This window comes from Carex rostrata, chromosome 5 (genome assembly GCF_964058835.1).
Source record: "Carex rostrata chromosome 5, lpCarRost1.2, whole genome shotgun sequence".
Taxonomy (NCBI): Eukaryota; Viridiplantae; Streptophyta; class Magnoliopsida; order Poales; family Cyperaceae; genus Carex; species Carex rostrata.
Genome location: NC_135922.1, coordinates 7,702,020 through 7,723,140, shown reverse-complemented (window position 1 = coordinate 7,723,140; position 21,121 = coordinate 7,702,020). Strand labels below are relative to the sequence as shown.

The 21,121-nt window shown below is 31.6% G+C and overlaps 1 protein-coding gene and 1 pseudogene across 1 annotated transcript; both read left to right on the top strand.

The window, feature by feature from the left end:
* The window catches only part of LOC144553791 (uncharacterized), an 87,927-nt pseudogene that overhangs the window by 8,038 nt on the left and 58,768 nt on the right, over positions 1-21,121 (top strand).
* Positions 12,606-19,975, top strand: LOC144554401 (putative disease resistance RPP13-like protein 3). The gene is made up of 3 exons (XM_078302722.1): positions 12,606-13,295; positions 14,043-14,828; positions 18,673-19,975. The coding sequence occupies exons 1-3, from the start codon at positions 12,667-12,669 to the stop codon at positions 19,973-19,975; spliced, it is 2,718 nt and encodes a 905-aa protein (XP_078158848.1). The 5' UTR covers positions 12,606-12,666.

The window sequence follows — 21,121 nt, the reverse complement described above, 5'->3', positions numbered from 1 at the left end:
GCCCGTTGGGTTATTCTTTTTCAGGATCTGGCGCAGCTGGTAGCGGAGAGGCACGGCAGTCTTAGGCCTTGGTATTTGTCCTTTTCACCAGTGACTTGTATGATATCTATGATACTTGTCAGGTTTTGGGTTTATGGTTATATGGTGCTACTTTTATATATGTATGATATATATGTGTATGTGAGGTGATATGTATATATATATATATATATACTTAGATTTTTGTATGCTGTGACACTTGTGTATGTTTGGAACTGAATTGGTATATGTGGTTATATCTATTTCGTAGTACTGTGTTGATATATATGTATAACTGTATGTTTGAATGGGGTTTAATTTGGGGAATTTGGGAATTGAATCGTAATTGCCTTGTAGGCATACGGGAAACTGTATGTTTACGGCAGGGACCCTGTCGCATTTTGTACAGGATGGCTACGGGGTGTGACAATATATATATATAATAAAGCTACGCTACTTCATAAATTAATGATGGTGTTTTAATTCGTACTCATATTTCTAGTTTCGAAGTCCAAATAGTTGATCCAAACAGTTAGATGTTTAATCTATATTAAAATGTGCTTGGAGACCAAATTTTATATTTTTTGAAATTCTTTTACTATTTATTAAGATAGTTTGAAAATTGTTGTTTTTATTAAAATTCCGCACTATTAAAAAACAGCGATTTTCAAACCATCTTAATAAATAGTAAAAAAAATTCTAAAAAATATAAAATTTGGTCCAAGCACATTTTAATATAGATTACACATCTAACAGTTTGGATCGGCTATTTTGAACTTTGAAACTAGAAATATGAGTGGGAATTAAAATACCCCTATTATATATATATATATATATCTCTATTCTTATATTATGCACGTAGTTGTCCTGATCCGCCAACGGCTAAGATTGAAAGATGAATTTTCGAATTGAGTATTAGCCCTTCAATCACATAATCTGTCTTCTTTTGATTAAATATATCTATTTTATGTGTAAAAGTCTAAATTTAATTAAAAACATAGTCGCCACACAGACTGTTACATGCTTTGTCATAATTAAAATTTCCTTATTTCTTCTTACAGCTATATTTGATTCATGCAATTAAATTATTTCCTTATTTTTTCATTTATTTCGTTTAATTTCTCCTCTTTCTCTATATTTTTGATAATGAAAATGGAAACAATCATATATTTTTGAATTTTGTTTAGATCTACTGTATCTTTGTGAATAAATGAATAGCAGAATTATTATGTTGATGTTTACATTAAAAAAAATTCTTGTGTTGATAATCTGATAGAGGGTGTGAATTTTAACAGCAATGTTTTGGCTCATGTAGTGTTGAGGTGAGAGAGTTTTTAGAAATGATTGTTTGTCATTTTTAGTTGACAGTTCAATTTGTGTATGATAAAGAAGGAAACAATAAAAATATAATTTTGGCATATATCTACATAATCAACACATAATCTTTTCACATTATCTGAATATATTCGCTCGTCGTATTCTTTCTCTCACCTAATGACTTTGATTTAACGAAACACTCACATGGCTAAAGGGAATTAAAACATGAAACTATTGAAGTTTTTTTTTTCAGAGTAATTAAGATGAAAATGCTTGATTATTATTTTCGTATATTAATTATACACTTAATTTTTAAATAGTTAATCTAAATTGTTCAACATGGCATTTAATTAAAATGTGCTTTTAGATCAAATTGTATATTTTAAAACAAGTACCAACTTTTAGATATGTACAAAACCAATGATTTTTGTACTCATCAAAATAATTAGTAAACAAATTATAAGACCTCAAAGACCATTTTATTATGGAGAACATGTTGAGCAATTCATACCAGCTATTTGAACTTTGAAAATAAAGTTAAGAATGTGAAGCATGATTGGGGTTCAAGTACATTTGAACTTGGAAAATTATAACCATTATTTCAAAATATATAAACTATTAATTAAATAAAGTGGTAAAAAATATTGTATAATTTACTAATTAAATAGCTATATAAAGAGTGAGGCTATGGTCCTATGTATAGCACGGATTAGTCCGTACTACGGACCAATATTTTTATTTTCAAAATTGTAACAATTGATCTGAATCGTTCAACATGGTTTCTATATGAATATGTACTTGTAAACTAAATTTTATATTTTTAGAATTTTTGGATGGTCCATAATTTTTAGATTAAGTGATTTTTTACCCATCTAAACGAATAGTAAAATTTTCTAAAAATATATAAAATTTAGTTTACAAATACACATTTATATGAAGGTCATGTTGAACGGTTCATATCCACTATTACAATTAAAAAAAAAAAATCAGTTCATAGTGCGGACCAATATACGCTATGTATCCCATTGCCCCACTCTACTTCTAATAATGAAATTATATAATTATATGTATAAATAAAAAGATATAATATATAATTTTATATTTAATAATTATTATGTAAAAGTTATAATATATTATTCTGTAAAATAATGAAATTATATTTATTAATTTTGTGTGAATGTCAAACAAAAAGATCTCTTCATATTATATTCAATCTTATAATATATTCCCGTTGCAACGCACGGGCACGATACTAGTATATATATATAGTGACTAATATCAAAACGTTTGCACCACGCCTCCCGTGCAACTAAGTCAGTTTCCGATTTTTAAAGTCCAAATGATCGATCCGAACCGTTAGATGTGTTCCCCGTATTAAAATGTGCTTGGAGACCAAATTTTACATTTTTTGGAATTTTTTTACTATTTATTAAGCCACTTTGAAAATCGCTGATCCAACGGTAGCTTCTGATTTTACTGTTTTGTTAAGCCACCGTTGGATCAGCGATTTTCAAAGTGGCTTAATAAATAGTAAAAAAATTCCAAAAAATGTAAAATTTGGTCTCCAAGTATATTTTAATATGGGGAACACATCTAACGGTTCGGATCGATCATTTGGACTTTAAAAATCGGAAACTGACTTGGTTGCACGGGAGGCGTGGTGCAAACGTTTTGATACTAGCCACTCTCTCTCTCTCTCTCTCTCTCTCTATATATATATATATATAGGAATATGCTAGCATGCTATGCATAGCACAGAGCCCCTCCATGCAACGCCTTGGATTTCGACTTTTCAAAATTCTAACGATCGATCCGAACCGTTCATCTTGTTCTCCATATTAATATGTGTTTGGAGACCAAATTTTACATTTTTTTAGAATTTTTTTACTATTTCTTTAGATTTATTGAAAATCGCTGTTTTTTTCATGGTCCAGATTTGCTGAAAACAGTAATTTTCAATAAATCTAAAGAAATAGTAAAAAAATTTCAAAAAATGTAAAATTTGATCCCCAAACACATATTAATATGGAGAACAAGATGAACGGTTCGGATCGACCGTTAGAATTTTGAAAAGTCGAAATCCAAGGCGTTGCATGGAGGGGCTCTGTGCTATGCATAGCATGCTAGCATATTCCTATATATATATATATATATATATATATATAGGACTTGGCTACGGTGTTACGGGTAGCTAAGAGGCCTCCGTGCTACGGCTCAATATTCGAGTTTTCAAAATCCTAACGGTCGATCCGAACCGTTCATCTTGTTCTCCATATTACTATGTGCTTGGAGACCAAATTTCACATTTTTATGAATTTTTTTACTATTTATTAAGGCACTTTGAAAACCGCTGATCCAACGGTGGCTTAACAAAACAGTAAAATCAGAAACTACCGTTGGATCAGCGGTTTTCAAAGTGGCTTAATAAATAGTAAAAAAATTCAGAAAAATGTAAAATTTGGTCTCCAAGAACATATTAATATGGAGAACAAGATGAACGGTTCGGATCGAACATTAGGATTTTGAAAACTCGAATATTGAGCCGTAGCACGGAGGCCTCTTAGCTACCCGTAGCATATTAGCCAAATCCTATATATATATATATATATATAGGCACTACTACAGAATTTCAAATCTGCACCGGTTTTTTTTTACATTTAAAACCGGTTTTCAAACCGGTGCTGATCGGGCCGGTGCTGATTCCACCTATTGATTAGCACCGGTTTAAAACCGGTGCTAAATGTAATGCAACAACACCGGTTTTTATGTAAAAACCGGTGCTAAATGTAATGAAACAACACCGGTTTTTACGTAAAAACCGGTGCTAAATGTTATAAGCTAAACCTGTTTCTTCATAAAAACCAGTGCTAATATTTTCTTATTGTTTGGAATTCGGTTTTACATTAGGCTAGCCTCCGAATTTGCTAATCATAAATTAAATACTCACATGTACAAAATATAGAATAGACAAAACATTTTACAAATGAAACAACACATAATTTAAAAGTATCATCTTAATTAAATTTGATAGTTTCAACAAAAACAAGCTAAGATAATATCATCTCTCACACTATCTTAACTTAAACAAACTAAGATAACTTCATAGTCAATTACAAACATTTTTCCACAAAGAAATTAGTCCATATTGCCTGAAATTGTTTAATATCTTCCATCGAATACGCCGACGAACTTAAGCACTGCATGAAATTATATTAAATTGTTAATTTAGATGTTGAATTTAAAGAGAACTGCATCAAATTAAATTTAACTAGTACCTTATTTTCATATCTCAGAATATTCACACATGCTTAATTTTAATTAACAGTGACAACCAAAGATATAAAAAGTGTAGTAACTATGTTATGAAATCAATATACATGTATTGAAAAACCATCGAAAAGTGTAGTAACTAGGGACAACATTAACTTCATCACATAGAAATCTATATACCTGTATTGCATCCTCTCCTTATTAGACTTGATCCTCTCTGCCGGCCCTGACCTTTTCGTAACTCACTAGAGCTCGATCCATCACTTCAGATTCCATCAATGGATTAATTCTCGTTTGAATTTATTTTCTACATATTAAGAAAGATGTAACTTTACCTAACCTTGTTAAATAAGTAATAGAGAACAAATGCACAACTACCACATTTTTAGGGGTCCTTGCTGTAATTAATTGATGCATTGTTTCTCAATGTATTCTTAAGTCAAAATTAGATCCAACTATGGTATTAAAATAGTGCTTATCCGAATGAAATCTTATGTGTTAACATAATTTAACGAACTAGTTTCTTTTATTTTCCACACTGAGTCTCTTTGGGACATTTCATCAAGCAACTTGCGTGCACAGTCAGAGATTCTCAAATGGCACATTCACGTTCACAAATGCGGTACCAAAAAAAGTATTAAGTGTCACTGCGATCTACCAAAAGCTAAAATTTATGGCCTAAATGCAAAGCACCTAAAGAAACTGATACAAAAGGGAGGAGTACTTACCATGTATCTTCTTGAATTTCTGACAAGAAAGGGGTCGAGAACTTGTTTAGGCACCACGTGTTAAGTGTAGTCACAGAATGGTTGTGGTCCAAGCAACAATGTCTCTCTTGGGCGCTGGCTCGGAGCGGCTCCATCTTGGTGCGGGAAAGGAGTAGCAAGGGTTTAGCGGAGCAATTCAGAAAATTGCCTTGAGGGGCTCGGATCGGCCGGTGCAGCGATGGAGTAGCAAGGGTTTAGCGGAGCAATTCAGAAAATTTTGAATGAGGGTGCAGGAAAACCCTTAGACGGACTCGGAAGAATTTCACAAATTTTTTGTTTTGAACGGACTTGGAAAACCCTTAGCGGAGCAATTCATATCACCTAAGGTGATAGATTATTTCTGTTTTTATCCGGTCCGTCTAAATAGAACCTGTACAAATATTAAAGAACCTGTGCGTTTTATGAAAAGACTGGATTGGCCCGAAATGCAATCGGACGGTCCAAATATAAAGCACAAATATTATGTTACCTCAGAAGATATGGATTAGAGTCAGATAGCGCTGGTTGAAACTTTTTTGAGATAGTTGTTCAAATTTGAAATTTTTTTGATAGCGGTGTTGATACTTGAATTTTTTTTGGAAATTGCAAGATTCGATCCATTTATTATTCATGAAAAATATGTTGTAATTATCAGAAATAATATTGAAATTATCATAATAGTTAATATTAAAATTATGATTTTATTATTGTATAATTTAAAAAATATGAAATGAGTACGTGTTCAAATTAAAAACAAATTGTAGTCACATACAAATAACTTAACAAATATAAAATAAATTGTAACATAAATTGTAAAATAAATTATAGTCACATACAACACCGGTTATTTGACAAAACCGGTGCTAAATGTTTAACATACAACACCGGTTAATAATAATAAACCGGTGCTAAATATTTAGCACCGGTTTTTAGAAACAAACCGGTGTTGTATGTCAGACATTTAGCACCGGTTGTACATTTAACCGGTGCTAAGATACATACAACACCGGTTTTGTCAAATCCGGTGTTGTTTGACCGGTGCAGATTTGAAATTCTGTAGTAGTGTAGGTTAGCTACTCTACTTATATAAACATATGAGGTTATATGTTTATAAGTCATTTTTGTGTTTTGAATGTCCAAATTATCAATTTGAAGCACTCAACATGTTCTTCATATTAGAATGTGCTTCGACATCAATGATCATATCGAACGTGAAATTCGGGTAAGTCGCACAACACCAAACATCAACAGTGACAAGGGAAAAATCAAGCACAATAGTGCACGACACAAGGAAAGATAACCCAACAAATTGCCTCCGGAAAAATCAACAATCCGCGAGGTCAATCATAATCATCATAAACCCGATAAGGCACAAATCAAACAATAAAACAAGCAATTGAAGGGTTACCCAAGGTTTAGGTGTCTCTATTTTAAACAGCCGGTACCAAGGCAGCAACATCGCCCCGCCTCGCAACCGTCCCAAATCAAGAAGCAACGAAAATCAGAAAGCACCGAATCACTGCCAAGAGACACAATATGCACCGAATTTCTCAAGATTTCGGGTAATTAGCACTTAATCAGAAGAAAACAGAAAGAGGGGGAAACTTCTCAACACATGAGTGAAAGGAGGGCAAAAATAAAAAAAGAGCGAGAGAGAGAGACTATTTTCCTCTCTCCCGTGCATTGCCCCTGTCCGCGCATTGCAAGAGAGGGAGGGTTTTGAGGGTTTTGTTTGTTTTTTTCTTCTTTTTTCTCTGAGGGAAGCTTTTTATTCGGAGATATATAGCAGAATGGGGGCAGTATTAATTGAGCATTTGTTTTTCAAACATGCAAACAAACAAAGAGATATTATAATAAAAGAGTTATGAAGCCTCTTTTCAAACTGTGGGCTGACACGTGCCCTCCTTTCCTCAACCCGCCTCCACCTGTCTCTGATGGACGGTCCCGATCTTCCCTAAGGGCCTGTTCGGCCGAATCACTGTTCACATGTCAACTGAATTTTTTTTTTTCCCAGGAGAACAGTGTTTTTCAGTTCAATTCCCATGCTCGTGCCCATTCTCATTTGTCTGCCGAACAGACCCAAAAAGACTATTTTTTTTCCTTTCCCTGCATGGGCCTTGGGTTGACAAACCCCAGTCATTTTAGGTTTTTCTTTTAAATTGGATTGAATTAAATTGCTTTTCTTTTGTTTTAATGATAATTCATCTCACCTGATTTTATAAGGTAGTAATTTTGAATAGGATTTTAGACTAACTGATAAGAACATAAAATTAAATAAAAAAAATATGATTGTAGAACTTGATAATACTTTTGCAATAAATTAAGTTGTCTAGTGACTTCAGAAGGGAAATAGAAGTGTTTTGCAAATAGAAGTATTAACTTGATAATTTATGCAAAATTGATTTTTCAATTGTGACTGCAAACACCAAAAAATAAAATATAAATTGATTCTGCATAAATTGATTATATATCTATTTAAAATTTGTCTAAATTATTCTACATATTTTATGGATCATACTCTATTAAATAAATAGATTGTCTAATATCTTAATTTCATATTAAATTACTTAATTGTGACAATCATATATTGCAGTACACAATTCATAATTATATTACATATATGTTCAACGTTAGATTAAAATCCAACAAAGATATGACTCTCATTCCATTAAAGGTAATTCATCGAATTATCATCAGTTTAATTGTTGTTTTCTTTAATTTTAAAGTTTGTTTTAACATTTTAATTATCTATAAATTTTGTTTTATTTATCTTTAATTATGATTTATGATTACTTAACAATATTTAAAAAGAGTGAGTCTATGGTACTATGCATATCACGGGTTGGTCCGTGCTACGGCTCAATATTCAAGTTTTCAAAATCTTAATGGTCAATCCGAACTGTTCATCTTTTTCTCCATATTAATATGTGTTTGTAGACCAAATTTTATATTTTTTGAAATTTTTTTACTATTTTTTTAGATATTTAGAAAATCACTTGATCTGAAAATTCTGGACCATCCAAAAATACTGATATTCAATAAATCTAAAAAAATAGTAAAATAATTTCAAAAAATGTAAAATTTGGTCTCCAAACACATATTAATATGGAGAACAAGATGAACAGTTTGGATCGACCTTTAGGATTTTGAAAAGTCAAATATTGTGCCGTATTACGGACCAAATCGTAATATGCATAGTACCATAGACTCACTCATTTAAAAATATATATTATCAGTATTCGTACTTGAAGACAGTCTCGCTTTAGTTATTATAAAAGTAATGATTTACTTTTTATGCAAGTAATAATTTTAAACACGGAAGTAATAATTTTATGCAAGTATCATTTTTACTGTAAAATGCACAAAATATAAATTCAGTAATATATATGTTTTTTTCAACTGTATAAATTAAACAATATACAAAAGAAAGACTAATTTATGTAATATCAAATTTTCAAATTAGATTGGTTTTGTTTGAAGCTGTACGTACCATATATTTAGTACCGAAACCAACCGGAAATAAATACAGGAGTATGATAATCCTGGTTAAAAAAAGTGTACCAATTTACTCAAAAGAAATTAATTTACAAACAGAGTCGCTGACATGTGAACTCCACATGTCAATCTCCTGCTGCACAAGCACCACACGAACAGTCAGTATTCTTTTCCTTTCTTAATTTCTCTCTTTTCATTTTCTCTGCACCGCATCTAATATTAAGTAATACCAATACCCATCCATCCCTGGTAGGACCTGCCCTATTGGCTGTTGCTACTTGCAAAGTTGCAATGCACGGGAAAGAGGAAAATAACCCGGGAGAGGGCAAAAACCAAAAATAGCCAGGGAGAGAGGAAAATCACGCAAGAGAGAGTCGTTCTCTGACAGGGAGAGAGCGGGAATTTTGATTTTTCCTTCTCCACGAAGGAAGAGAGGGGAGAGAGCGGAGGGTCCAATTGCAGGGGCCGAAAGAAAGAGAGAGACGGAGGAAGAGATTCTCTAAAGAAGATGGTTTGCTTTGAGATTCATGCAGAGTACATCCAAGGGTCAAAAAAATTCCACTTTCAAAAATTGAATTCTATGATTAATTGAACCCAATAAATTCTGATTAATCAATTTGAATCCGAATATTTTTGTTTCTTTAGATTCTGTAGAAACATTGGTTGTTATTATTTTATAATTTAGTTCAATTTAATTGTATTTACCATATTAATTCTATCCGTGTTGTAAATTTTGTATTGTAATTAAATTGTATAGTATTACTTTTGCCAAACAATGAACTGGTACTACTTTTGCTTTGTGCTATGTGGACACACCCATATGTTTTATCTTTAATAGTTCCATTGTTTTTGCTTTGAGCTATGTGGACACCCATCATTAAGTTTCATTTTTAATTCCATTGCTTTTGCTTTGATGACTTGGAAATTCCATTGTTTGAGCGACCAGCCATTTGTTTCTTGTTACAAATTAACATTGTTTTTTTCGGCCGGGTCTTTTTGTACATCAACGTTATGATATATTTGATCAGTAATTCCCCAAGATTTGGAAAGCTATTAATTTTATTATTATGAAATTATATATTAGCTAAAGGTTGATATAATATAACAAATATTGTTCGTTAGATCAAAGAGTATATTTTACTGGGAAAAGAGTAATAATTCCTTCTATTCCTTTTGTTCTGTTGTCTACCTTTTTTTTCTTTTGTTTCTCTTTATTGTAAATTTGAAGTTTAATTAATCAAAAAGAGACGCGGATTGTTGAAGAATGTGGTAATTTTGAATTATTGGGATTTTAGTATACATCACCGTAATAATCTAAAACAATATTGGATATAAAACTTCACCATTAGTTGGAAGATAGAGGTTGGAGAGCAATAGGACCTTGATTAACTCTAATCTAATGACATGCATAACCTAATTATTGAGCCTTAAGAAATCAGAGAAGCTAGTTTTCAATTGAACTACTGCATTATAATAAAAAGCTAGTTTTTGGATACGGATTGGATTGTGGCAAATTCATATCCCTATCGGTATTTGTTTATAATTTTTCTCGTGTAATTTTTATTATTTATTAAGTCACATTGAAAATCGTTGATCTGGCTTAACCAAACAGTAAAACTAGAATAGTAAAAAAATAGTAAAAAAATCGTTGATCCAGTGTGGCTTAATAAATAATAAAAAAAATTTCAAAAAAAATAAAATTTGGTCTCCAATCACATTTCAATATAGAGATCACATCTAACGGTTTGGATCAACTTTTTAGGCTATTAAAATTGGAAAACAATTTAGTTGTATGAGACCTCATGAACAATTGATTTGATATTAGGTAACCTCTATATATATAGATATATATATATATATATATATAGAGAGAGAGAGAGAGGAGGGATCCACTTGTACATTTTTTTGGTGACATCGAATTACACGTTATATTTTTAAAGTTTTCAAAGTTCAAACAGTCAATCCAAATCATTCAACATGATGGATATATTAAAATGTACTTGCAGATCAAATTTTATATTTTTTCGAATTTGTTTACTATTTGTTAAGTATTTTACAAAATCGTTGTTTTCATATCATTGAATTTTTGTACACATTTGAATAAATAATAAAAAATTCAAAAAAAAAATGTAAAATTTGATCTGCAAGCCCATTTTAATATATCCATTATGTTGAATGGTTTGGATTGACTGTTTGGACTTTTAAAATGTATGGTATAATTCGGTGTCACCAAAAAAGATGTAAGTGGATCCCTCCTCATATATATATATAAATAATAAAAAAATAATTACTAACATAAAATGGTGTTACAGTTACAATAATCGCACAAAGATAGAATCCAATATACAAAAAATGGGATTCTGACATTTTGTTTTATTTTTTTTAAAGGAATAAATTGGCTTTGAATAAATCTGTGAGACATGTTGTCAAATTTCATTGTTTGATAAAATGTTACTATTATGCAATTTAGTTTTTCTGACATTATCTAATTAATAACTTATTAATTTGCAACTCTGACCCTTTGTATTCCTTTTTATTGGATGCAAGTTCCAAGAACAACCAATATGTGTGAGGGTTACAGAAATTCAATACTAATTTTACATAATAACACAAAGGTAATTAACAATAAAACAAATAGCCATGCATCGGTATAGCAAGAATTTGAGCTCAGTACCAAGAAAATCCTAGGGTTTTTATGTTTTCAACCAAAATAAAAAATCACATTTTTTATAAAAAGTCAAGTACATGCATTTCACATTTTTTTTTCGCCCAACACATCATATACGGTTTTTAAAGTAAAACCATGTATAAAAACTTAATCCTATGCGGTTTTTAAAGTGAACCGTGTATAATTCAAAAATAAAAATAAAAAAAATCAAATGAAACCCTAGATCTGAATTTAAATCAAGTTGAAGATTTGAATTTAAATCAAGTGGCTAATATCAAATCGATTGTTCCTGAGGTCCCGTGCAATTAAGTCATTTTTTTAATTTTCAAAGTCCAAGAAGTCAATTCAAAGCGTTAGATGTGATCTCTATATTAAAATGTGCTTGTAGAACAAATTATATATTTTATTGAATTTTTTTACAATTTATTAAGATAAATTGAAACTCGCTGATCTAATGATCCAATCTGGTCTTACTGTTTGGTTAAGCCATCATCGGGCCATGTGTTATTCAATCTGTACCATTTTGATATAATTTTTTTAAAAAGGAACCCTTAGGTTACCCTACAAGTTTGCTTTGTTTGTTCTCAAGCTAAGTATCACACTTTTTGCTGAGAAAATCTGCAACCTAAGCCAAACATTCATCTTGGTAGCCATTCTGAGGTTAATACTGAACTTGGCTTAAACACCGTGAGCCAAGCCTGGAAGAAAAGAACCTGTGCTCTTCAAAAGAAAAAAAAAAGAAAAAGCAAAGAAAGAGGCCTACCTCTTTATTCCTCTTTCAAAGATACGCTAGTTCATTCTTTATCTTTTTATTTTTATATAAGTCCCGAGCTTGGAAGAAAAGAACCTGTGCTGATGTGCTCTTCAAATACCAATTTCTGTCATCCCAGTATCGACTCATCATCAAAGAACAAAAAACAAGCAAAGAATGGTGCCTATCTTTGCATTCCTTTTCCAAAGATACAAGTAATTACAACAAAGCTCTCTCTCTCTCTCTCTATATAACCATCTCAGGCAACTCTACCAGGCATCCTCAAGCACAGAGCTAATTCACGTTTAATAACCCCAGCCTCTCCCCCCGGCAACACACACAGACACACACACGCAACAAAAAAAAGAAAAGAGAAAGACACTCCCCACAATCAGAAATACATGGCAGAGTCAGCTGTGGGCTATGTGTTGCAAAAGCTTGCTGATACCTTGCTGAAGAAAGCTCAGGAACTGCAAGCTGTGAGTGGCCAGATCAAGCAGATGCAGAAGGAGCTTCGCTTGATCCAAGCTTATCTAAGAGATGCCGATTCAAAGAGTAACAAAAATGAATCGGTAAAAGAGTGGGTTAACCAAGTCAGAGACATTGCCCACAGAATAGAAGATGTGATTGACACCTTCCTGGTTGAGATTGAAGAAAACCATCCAAAAAGTTCTCCCTGGTCCTGTAAAATTTGTATGTGGTTAAAAAAACCCTACAAAATCAACAAGCTAAAGCTGAAGCTGAGTGGTGAGATCGAAGAAATCACAGAGAATCTCAAAAAGATTTATCAGCTTCGAATCAACTTGGAAATTACGATTCGGGGCGCTGATAATGAACAAATTGATCCGGTACCTTTTAGGCCAACAAAACCTACTGATGTTGATGATTCAGAAGTTGTGGGCCTTGAGAATGACAAGCGCAAGATTATCAACCAGCTGCTCGAGACAAAGATTTCAAGGCGGATGGTGCTCTCAATTGTGGGTATTGGCGGCCTCGGGAAGACAACCTTGGCCCAAAAAGTATTCAAAAGGTGCACACTCTCTCTTCTCAAAATCATGTTTGTTTTTTTTGTGTAAAGAGCATAATTTTTGTGGGGAACAATCTATAACAAGAAAATTGCTAAATCCGAAACCAACTAGTTGTTAGGAAGTCAACTGTCCAAATTGAATCCTTTGTTTAGATTTTATTATTTTTCCTTTCTCGATCAAGAAGTGATGAAATACTTCAATTATTCATTGCTATTAGCAATCATTTACCTTGCTTGTAATCGTTATACCAAGAGCTGTTGGGATAAACTAAGCAATACTGCACTGCTTTGTGCCAGTATGCAAAAGATTGAAGAGAGAAGAATATTTTTCTGAATAGGAACAACGCTTTATTTCCTTTCTCTCTTACTCAATTACATAAAGTTATGCAGTATTTAAAGCAATACAATGTTCCTAAAATAACCACCCACAACTTCCCTAAATTAAGCACCCACTACACAACATGCTAAAAATAACTAACCACTACTCTAACTAATCCTAAAATAACTATGCTTAAAATAACCAATGCCTAAATAATCATTGCAGTTTTCATATGTCTAAAAACTGCTTCTAAATAAACTAAACCTATGCAGAGATTATCTAAAAATAATTTTGAATTAACTTTCAACAAGAGCAACCTGCCACAATTGTTTTTAATTGTGAACAAAATCCAGCATTTTCATTCAACAAAAACTTATATCGATTGTCGCACATGAATGTCCATTTCTAACCATTCATTTTTCTAACCACAGTGCGGAACTGGAACGGCATTTCAATTGTCGCACATGGGTGTCCATTTCTCAAAAGTTCAATATAAATGATATCTTCAGAAAAATTCTTTACTCAATCGAACCCAGAATGGAAAATAGAAATCCACCCGTAACTGATGAGAATTTACCGGCCGAGCTTCAGAAATCCTTGACCTCTAAGAGGTACCTAATTATCCTTGATGATGTGTGGAGGGATAGTGATTGGGAACAATTGAAAAATGGATTACCCGATCCAAAAAATGCCAGCCGCGTGATAATTACCAGCAGATCAGTTGATGTTGCTCTCGCGGCAGATTGCAATATACCACCATATAAACTCCGTTACCTAACTGATGATGAGAGTATAGCTCTCATCTTCAGAAAAGCTTTCCAACAACATATACAACCTGAGAATTACCCTCGTGATCTCTTAAAAGTTGCCGAAAAATTATCAAAAAAATGTGGTGGGTTACCTTTAGCATTAGTTGTGCTAGGCGGTATCCTCTCAAGGAAAGAGCGCAACTACACTGCTTGGAATACAACTGAGGAGACCTTGGAATGGCACGATGAAGCTGGGAAGAAGTGCTCGCAAGTTCTAGCCATGAGTTATGAAGACTTGCCTTATGAACTCAAACCATGTTTCCTTTATTTTGCTTCTTTTCCAGAAGATTATAAGATTTCGGGAGAGCACGTTACGAGAATGTGGATGGCTGAAGGACTCGTACCGAAAGATGGTGCTAGAACAATAGAGGACCGAGTTGAAAAATGCCTGGAAGAGCTAGTACAAAGGTACATCCTTTTTCAGTTCAATTTTTTAAGCTATCAGTAGATCTGATCCAACATTATTCCTTTCTAATGCCTCCTCTAAATTCAATCAGTGTCCCGTACACACATGATCAAGGATAATACCAAACAAATTTTATTTTATATATATAAGAATATTTGCATGAAATTTAGTATCTTTTAATGCATGAAGTTCAAGAATTGTATCTCTTAACACATAGTTAAATATTATTAACATTTATTTAGATATTATACAATTATTAGTGTGCAGAATAGACGACCGTGTTGAAAGGAAAATAATTCGATACTAAACCATTTTCATTTTTTTTTCTCTTGCATGTTGCAAGTACAAATGTTATTTATTGGTCCTTAGCAAGAGTACGTATATATAATATACAAATGTAGTTTCCGAATGTGTGAGGGAAACACCAAATGATAATAACTAGTGAATTCAAAGGCTAAAAACAATAAGCTTAATTAGAGACGTACCTGGATTTTATTGGTATAATTAGCGGGTTGTGGATTACCGTGAATAAATCAATTCAGACTGTAGATTATTCATAGGTAGGCAAAATTTTCTCTAGAGATTTTTTTGAAAAATATTTTGTTAAAAAATATTCTTATAAACCAACATATTTTATTAAAAAAATATTTTTAATGGAATATTTTTTTGAAAAATTACAATAATATTCATAATTTAACTGGAAACTACAATTAAATTGAAATTCAATGAGTGACGAGGAAGAGATTTGAGTACATACTAACATAAATTAATTAATTGGCTTACCCAAATTAAGTAATAAAATTGACAATGACAACACCCACCCGGAGGTGAAGAAAAAGGGAGGTCAAGGATATAGTTTGTATTTTATTCTCTTATTTGATTGATCTTGTCTTCTTCGGTTACATTATAATTTGAAGGGTTAAAAAACAAAAACTTTAGAAGATTACAGTAAGTCATCTTTGTCTATTAAATTTTCAATCAAATAAAAACTCTTTATGAAATTTTCTCTTGTCTTACCACTTTTCCTCTGCCCTTCATCCAATTAAACAAGGCATAATAGTTGATCTAGAAATCTATAACCGACAAAATTTTATTTTAGAAGAGTGAAGCAATCTGATAGCCATATATAGAATTAGGTTTGCTACTTTGCTTGTATAAACATATGAGGGCATATGTTTATAAGTTATCTTTGCATTTTTAATATTTAAATAATCAATTTGAAGCACTCAGCATGTTCTCCATATTAGAATGTGCTTGGGGGCAACAATTTATATATTTTTTGAATTATTTTACTATTAAGAATTTTTCAAAACAGTGTTTTTGAAAACTTTTTATTATTTTTTAAGATTTTTTTTACCAAGTTAAAACTCTATTTTGAACAAATCTAAAAAAATAGTAAAAAAGTTGCAAAAAATGTAAAAGTTGATCTCCAAGCACATTCTAATATGGAGAAATTTTGAAACAGAGAGAAACATTTTTGGATAATAAAACTAATTAAAAATTATGGTCCATTAATTAATCCCGGTCCAAACTTTGGATCTGGATCATTGGTCCCGATTCTTCTAGTACATCCAAATTTTAAGGTATTCCATATATTTTCATATATTATTTAATAATAATTTATAAAAATAAAAATTCTATTCACTCTTCTCGTATGTAACTCAAACCAATGATCTAAAAATGAAAAACTTTGGATTGGTGAAATTTTTGTCGATATAAAATTTTGATCGGTAAAATATCATCCTTCTATGCATCAACAAATTGAGAAACTCTTGATCTTTCTCTCTTATTTGATAATATTTTATATAAATATAAAAAAATTCCTTTGTAACGGCTGGGCAGGTTGGATTGTCTTTTTCCTTGTCTAGGTGTTGTAATTATTGGGTTTTCTCAAAGGTTCTTTTGACGGTCTACTTAGTAAACTGGTAATGACTAGGGCTGCTCTTTTGTTTTTCTCTTTTTTTTTGTTTTTTTGTTTTTTTTTACTATTTTACTAATTTACTATTTTACTGCTGACAAAAGGAGTGGAAATAGTGCCAAATCCAAGCTTTGAACAACGCTTTACTTAAACATCTTTACTGACAAAAATATTCTGCAAGTGAGCCATGTGTGAAGTTCTCATTCAAACCAGAAAATTAAAAATATAATCAAATTAAAAATAATATACTTGTACACTTGATAAACAAACCAGAAAAAAGATAATCAAATTAAAAATATTTTGCAAGTGAGCCATGTGTGAAGTTCTCATTCAACCGAACTTTTTCTGATTTTTTTATTTATATCCAAAAATAATATAATTTTTTTTAAAAATAACCAAACGTCGGGTGTATTTTCAAAACTACCCAAACCGGAATTTTTTTTTTCCTGTTTTAACACCAACTACCGGAAATTTTTTTTTCTGGAAATTGATATCTAAAACCGGAAAAAAAATTGTGGTATCCAATTCCGGAATTTTTTTTTTCTATTTTTAGTCCCAAAACTGGAAATTTTTTTTCCGAAAATTATATTTTTCAGTTTTTTTTTTAATAAAACTCATTTACATATATACATATACATATATTATATTATATATACATATATTATAAAAAATGAGTTTATAAAAAAAAAAAAACGATGTTTATAAATAAAATACCTATCGTTGTATGGCTACTATTGAACAAAAACTTAAACTGAATTTTAGAGGCACTAAACGACGTTTTTTTGAAATTCTGATGCTTTGGATGCAACAATGCTCAGGGTTCTCCCGGGCAAAATCGGATCCGTCTCGTCCCCCCCTTTCCGAAAAATAGTCATACCCCCAAATCCGACTTTCCTAGCCAAAGTTATGGCTATTTAAAGTTTTTTCGAAAGCTGAACTTTGAAAATTCGTAACTAACTGTAGGAAACTCCAAATAAATTGAAATTTATGTCAATTCTGTATATTTTTTAATGCTCTACATGTTGGTGTAATCATTTTTGCAGTTTGGTCCCTATATCAGTCCAGACTTGCTGATTTACCAGTAGAAGTCAAATTTGATATACATATACATATATTATACATATAAATTTTTTATTTATATCTAAATTTTTTTTTTTTAATTTTCCGGTCTTAACACCAATTACCGGAAAAATTTAGTGTCTCAAAAATTTAGTTTAAGTTTTCATTCAACATTCAACGGTAGGCATACAACAATCGGTATTTTATTTATAAACGTCGTTTTTACTTTTTTATATAAACTCATATTTTTTTATAATATATGTATATTTCTAGAAATTTTTTTTCCAGTTTTGGAACTAAAAACTGGTAAATTTTTTTTTCCGGTTTTAGATATCAATTGGATACCTTTCTCTTCTCAACGTAGTCCGTATCATCTGACATACCTCAAATTTTATTTTTTATTTTTTTGAAGTGGATGCCCGTAGGCTTTAATACGTCAAACTTTCAGTTAATATAAAGCCGGATCAAATTCTTTTCGTGCATAAAAAGTTTGAACGGTTCACAATATTGCTGTAGATATCTGCAACCCTCGGCACACGTGTGATACTTATATCTAACTCAAACCAAATTTATATGTAACTTATATATTAGCTGATCAGTAAGAATTTTTATAATAATAGTTTCAGCATTACAGTTTCCTAATATATTTTATATTTCTATCACCGCCTATCGGTAATCCTAGTGGGACCTCCGTAAGGAATACCTCATTTTTTATATATATCTGAGCATTCATCATTTATAAAAAATTTCATATAGCCAAGCGTTCATCATTTTTCATTTTAAATTGACTTAAAGAAATACCAACTTATTTATAAACAAATATTTCCCTACTTCTTTGATGTCAATTCGTATGAAAAAAATTGTTGTAGGTGCTTGATTCAAGTTACTAAAAAATCATGGAACGGCTACTGTAAACACTGCACTATGCATGATCTTCTACGAGATTTGGCTATCACCAAAGCCAAAGAGGAGAACTTCTTCACCGTATTCTCAAAAGAAGGCAAAGATGTTAACCAGCTACCTGCTATAAAACCGCGCCGTGCGGCACTGCAATTTTCCACTCTCACACAGGATGGTGTTTATTCAGAAAACACTCGTTCTTTACTCTGTTTTGGTTTTGACCTATTTTCATCAAAGGATTGTGGCTTTAGCAAATTAAATTATAGTAGCTTTAGTCTACTTAGAGTGTTAACCTTGCATAATGTAGATATGACCGAATTCACCCAGAGACAGTGGCCGAAGGGCTTGGTACATTTGAGGTATTTGGGTTTAAGATACTGTTATATTCCAAAGGATTTATTTAAGAAGTTTTCCTTCTATAATCTAGAAACCATTGATTTAGATGGGTCATTTTCTGCGGAAGACACTATTGTTTTGGATGTCCTAATTCCAACCCTAAAACATGTATATGGTAGCTGGCGTTTCGATTTCCGTTTAAAATGGAATCAACATACAAATCTACAAACACTCGAGTATGTGAGTACAGAGACAGAAATAGTGGAATTAGCATGTTGTATCAACTTACGTACATTAGTGATTCGCTTTGAAGGGAGTATAGATAATGAAAGGGTTCAACAAATGTGGCGAAGTTTCGAGGCTGTGCTGAGAAGGACCGAACAGTTGGTCTACTTGGGTATTCTACGTAGACGTGGGATGCTACCATTTGGTGGTACAACGGACTTACCTTGTCATGGGAAGATACAAAATCTATATCTCGATGGAGAGTGGATAAGAGATATATGTGTTCCAAGTGTTGAGATGTTCCCACCAAACCTAACCAAATTGACGCTCAAATGGTCTAACCTTGAGGAAGATCCAATGCCCATATTGGAGAAGCTGCTGAGCCTTAGGATACTTCATTTAGACTCATACTCATATATGGGAACTAAGCTGATTTGTTCAACCGGAGGGTTTCCTAACCTCGAAAAACTGAAGCTCCATGGCCTAATAAATCTATGTCATTGGGACATAGAAGAGGGAGCTATGCCTGTGCTTTGTCATCTCAGATTTTATCAATGTTATAGCCTGGATGCACTTCCTGAACTACAAAAGGTGCCGACTCTTCAAGAGTTAGTAGTAAATTACCCCTCGGATGAGCTACGCAAATCTATGCAAGAAGATAAAGATCTACACAAGATTAAGCATATCCCATTTGTGCGTAAAGAAAAGTGAGACCTCATGCTCTTCTTTGGTTGTAATTAACATTTTTTTACTTGATTGCTGCTCATATATACTTTGCTATTGTTTTCATTGTAATTAATTGTTCTTCTCTTAATTATTGCAGGGGTTGGTAAGCAAAATAATAAAAGGAGACTACACGAAAGAATGCAAGTAAAGACGAACGGTTAGATTTTGAGTCTCAATGATTGTAAGTTGCTCTTTTCAGTTTGTTGTTCCGAGGTTGTTCAAATTTTCCTATTTTCTTGTTTGTTATGTTTAATTTTCTATAGTCCGTACATTTCATTTTTATTTAATTTTAATTGTACTATTTTATTTTGCATGGGTTGATGTTATTTATTTTATTTATGTAACATTAATTATGAATGATTTCTTTTATATATCATTGTTGTGAGTATATTTTTGGTTGTAATATTAAATACTCTATTTTAAAAAAAAATTAAAAAGTTCATAGTTTTAGACAAAACATAATGATTACTGTTAGTTTAGACTCCAAGTATATAATTATCCGAAAGAGGATGGAAGAAAAACACAATAAATTATAAAAATAAAAACCAATAGATGAATAAAAGCTGCTGGACAAAATGAAAATTCACATGAAGGGGTGTCAATGATACCAAACAATAATAAATTAATGGTCATTTAAATTTGGTGTTTGCGTTTTTCTAAAAAAGAATTATGACAGAAATGAGATTAAAGTTTAATCAGTCGATCCAAGCCACTCAACATGAAATGAACTTCGAACAAAAATTTACATTTAAAAAAAAATTACTATTTTTTAGGTAGATAGAATATCACCTGATTTAAAGATTTTGACCCATTCAAAAGTAGTGATTTTATTTATCTAAAAAATAAAAAATTTCTAAAACAAAAAAAAATCTAAAATTTGACTTTCAAGTACACTTTATATGGAGATTATATTGAATAGTTTAGATTGACTATTTAAATTTTGAAAATGCAGAACTAAATCCATAGTATGACTTGATTAGTGCATTGACGTCAATACCAAAGTACCATATTTATAATTTTTTTAAATATTTATTTTGATAATAAATGTAGTTATTATACCTTCTGTAATTAAGAATTGAAATTCAGAAGTTGTTTTTTACTCGTTCAAAAAGTATTTAATTTAAACTTTGA

Coding starts and splice junctions, on each gene's coding strand:
- LOC144554401 (XM_078302722.1), top strand. CDS start 12,667: ATGGCAGAGTCAGCTGTGGGCTATGTGTTGCAAAAGCTTGCTGATACC. Junction 13,296..14,042: donor GCCCAAAAAGTATTCAAAAG/GTGCACACTCTC, acceptor TTCTAACCACAG/TGCGGAACTGGAACGGCATT. Junction 14,829..18,672: donor CTGGAAGAGCTAGTACAAAG/GTACATCCTTTT, acceptor AAATTGTTGTAG/GTGCTTGATTCAAGTTACTA.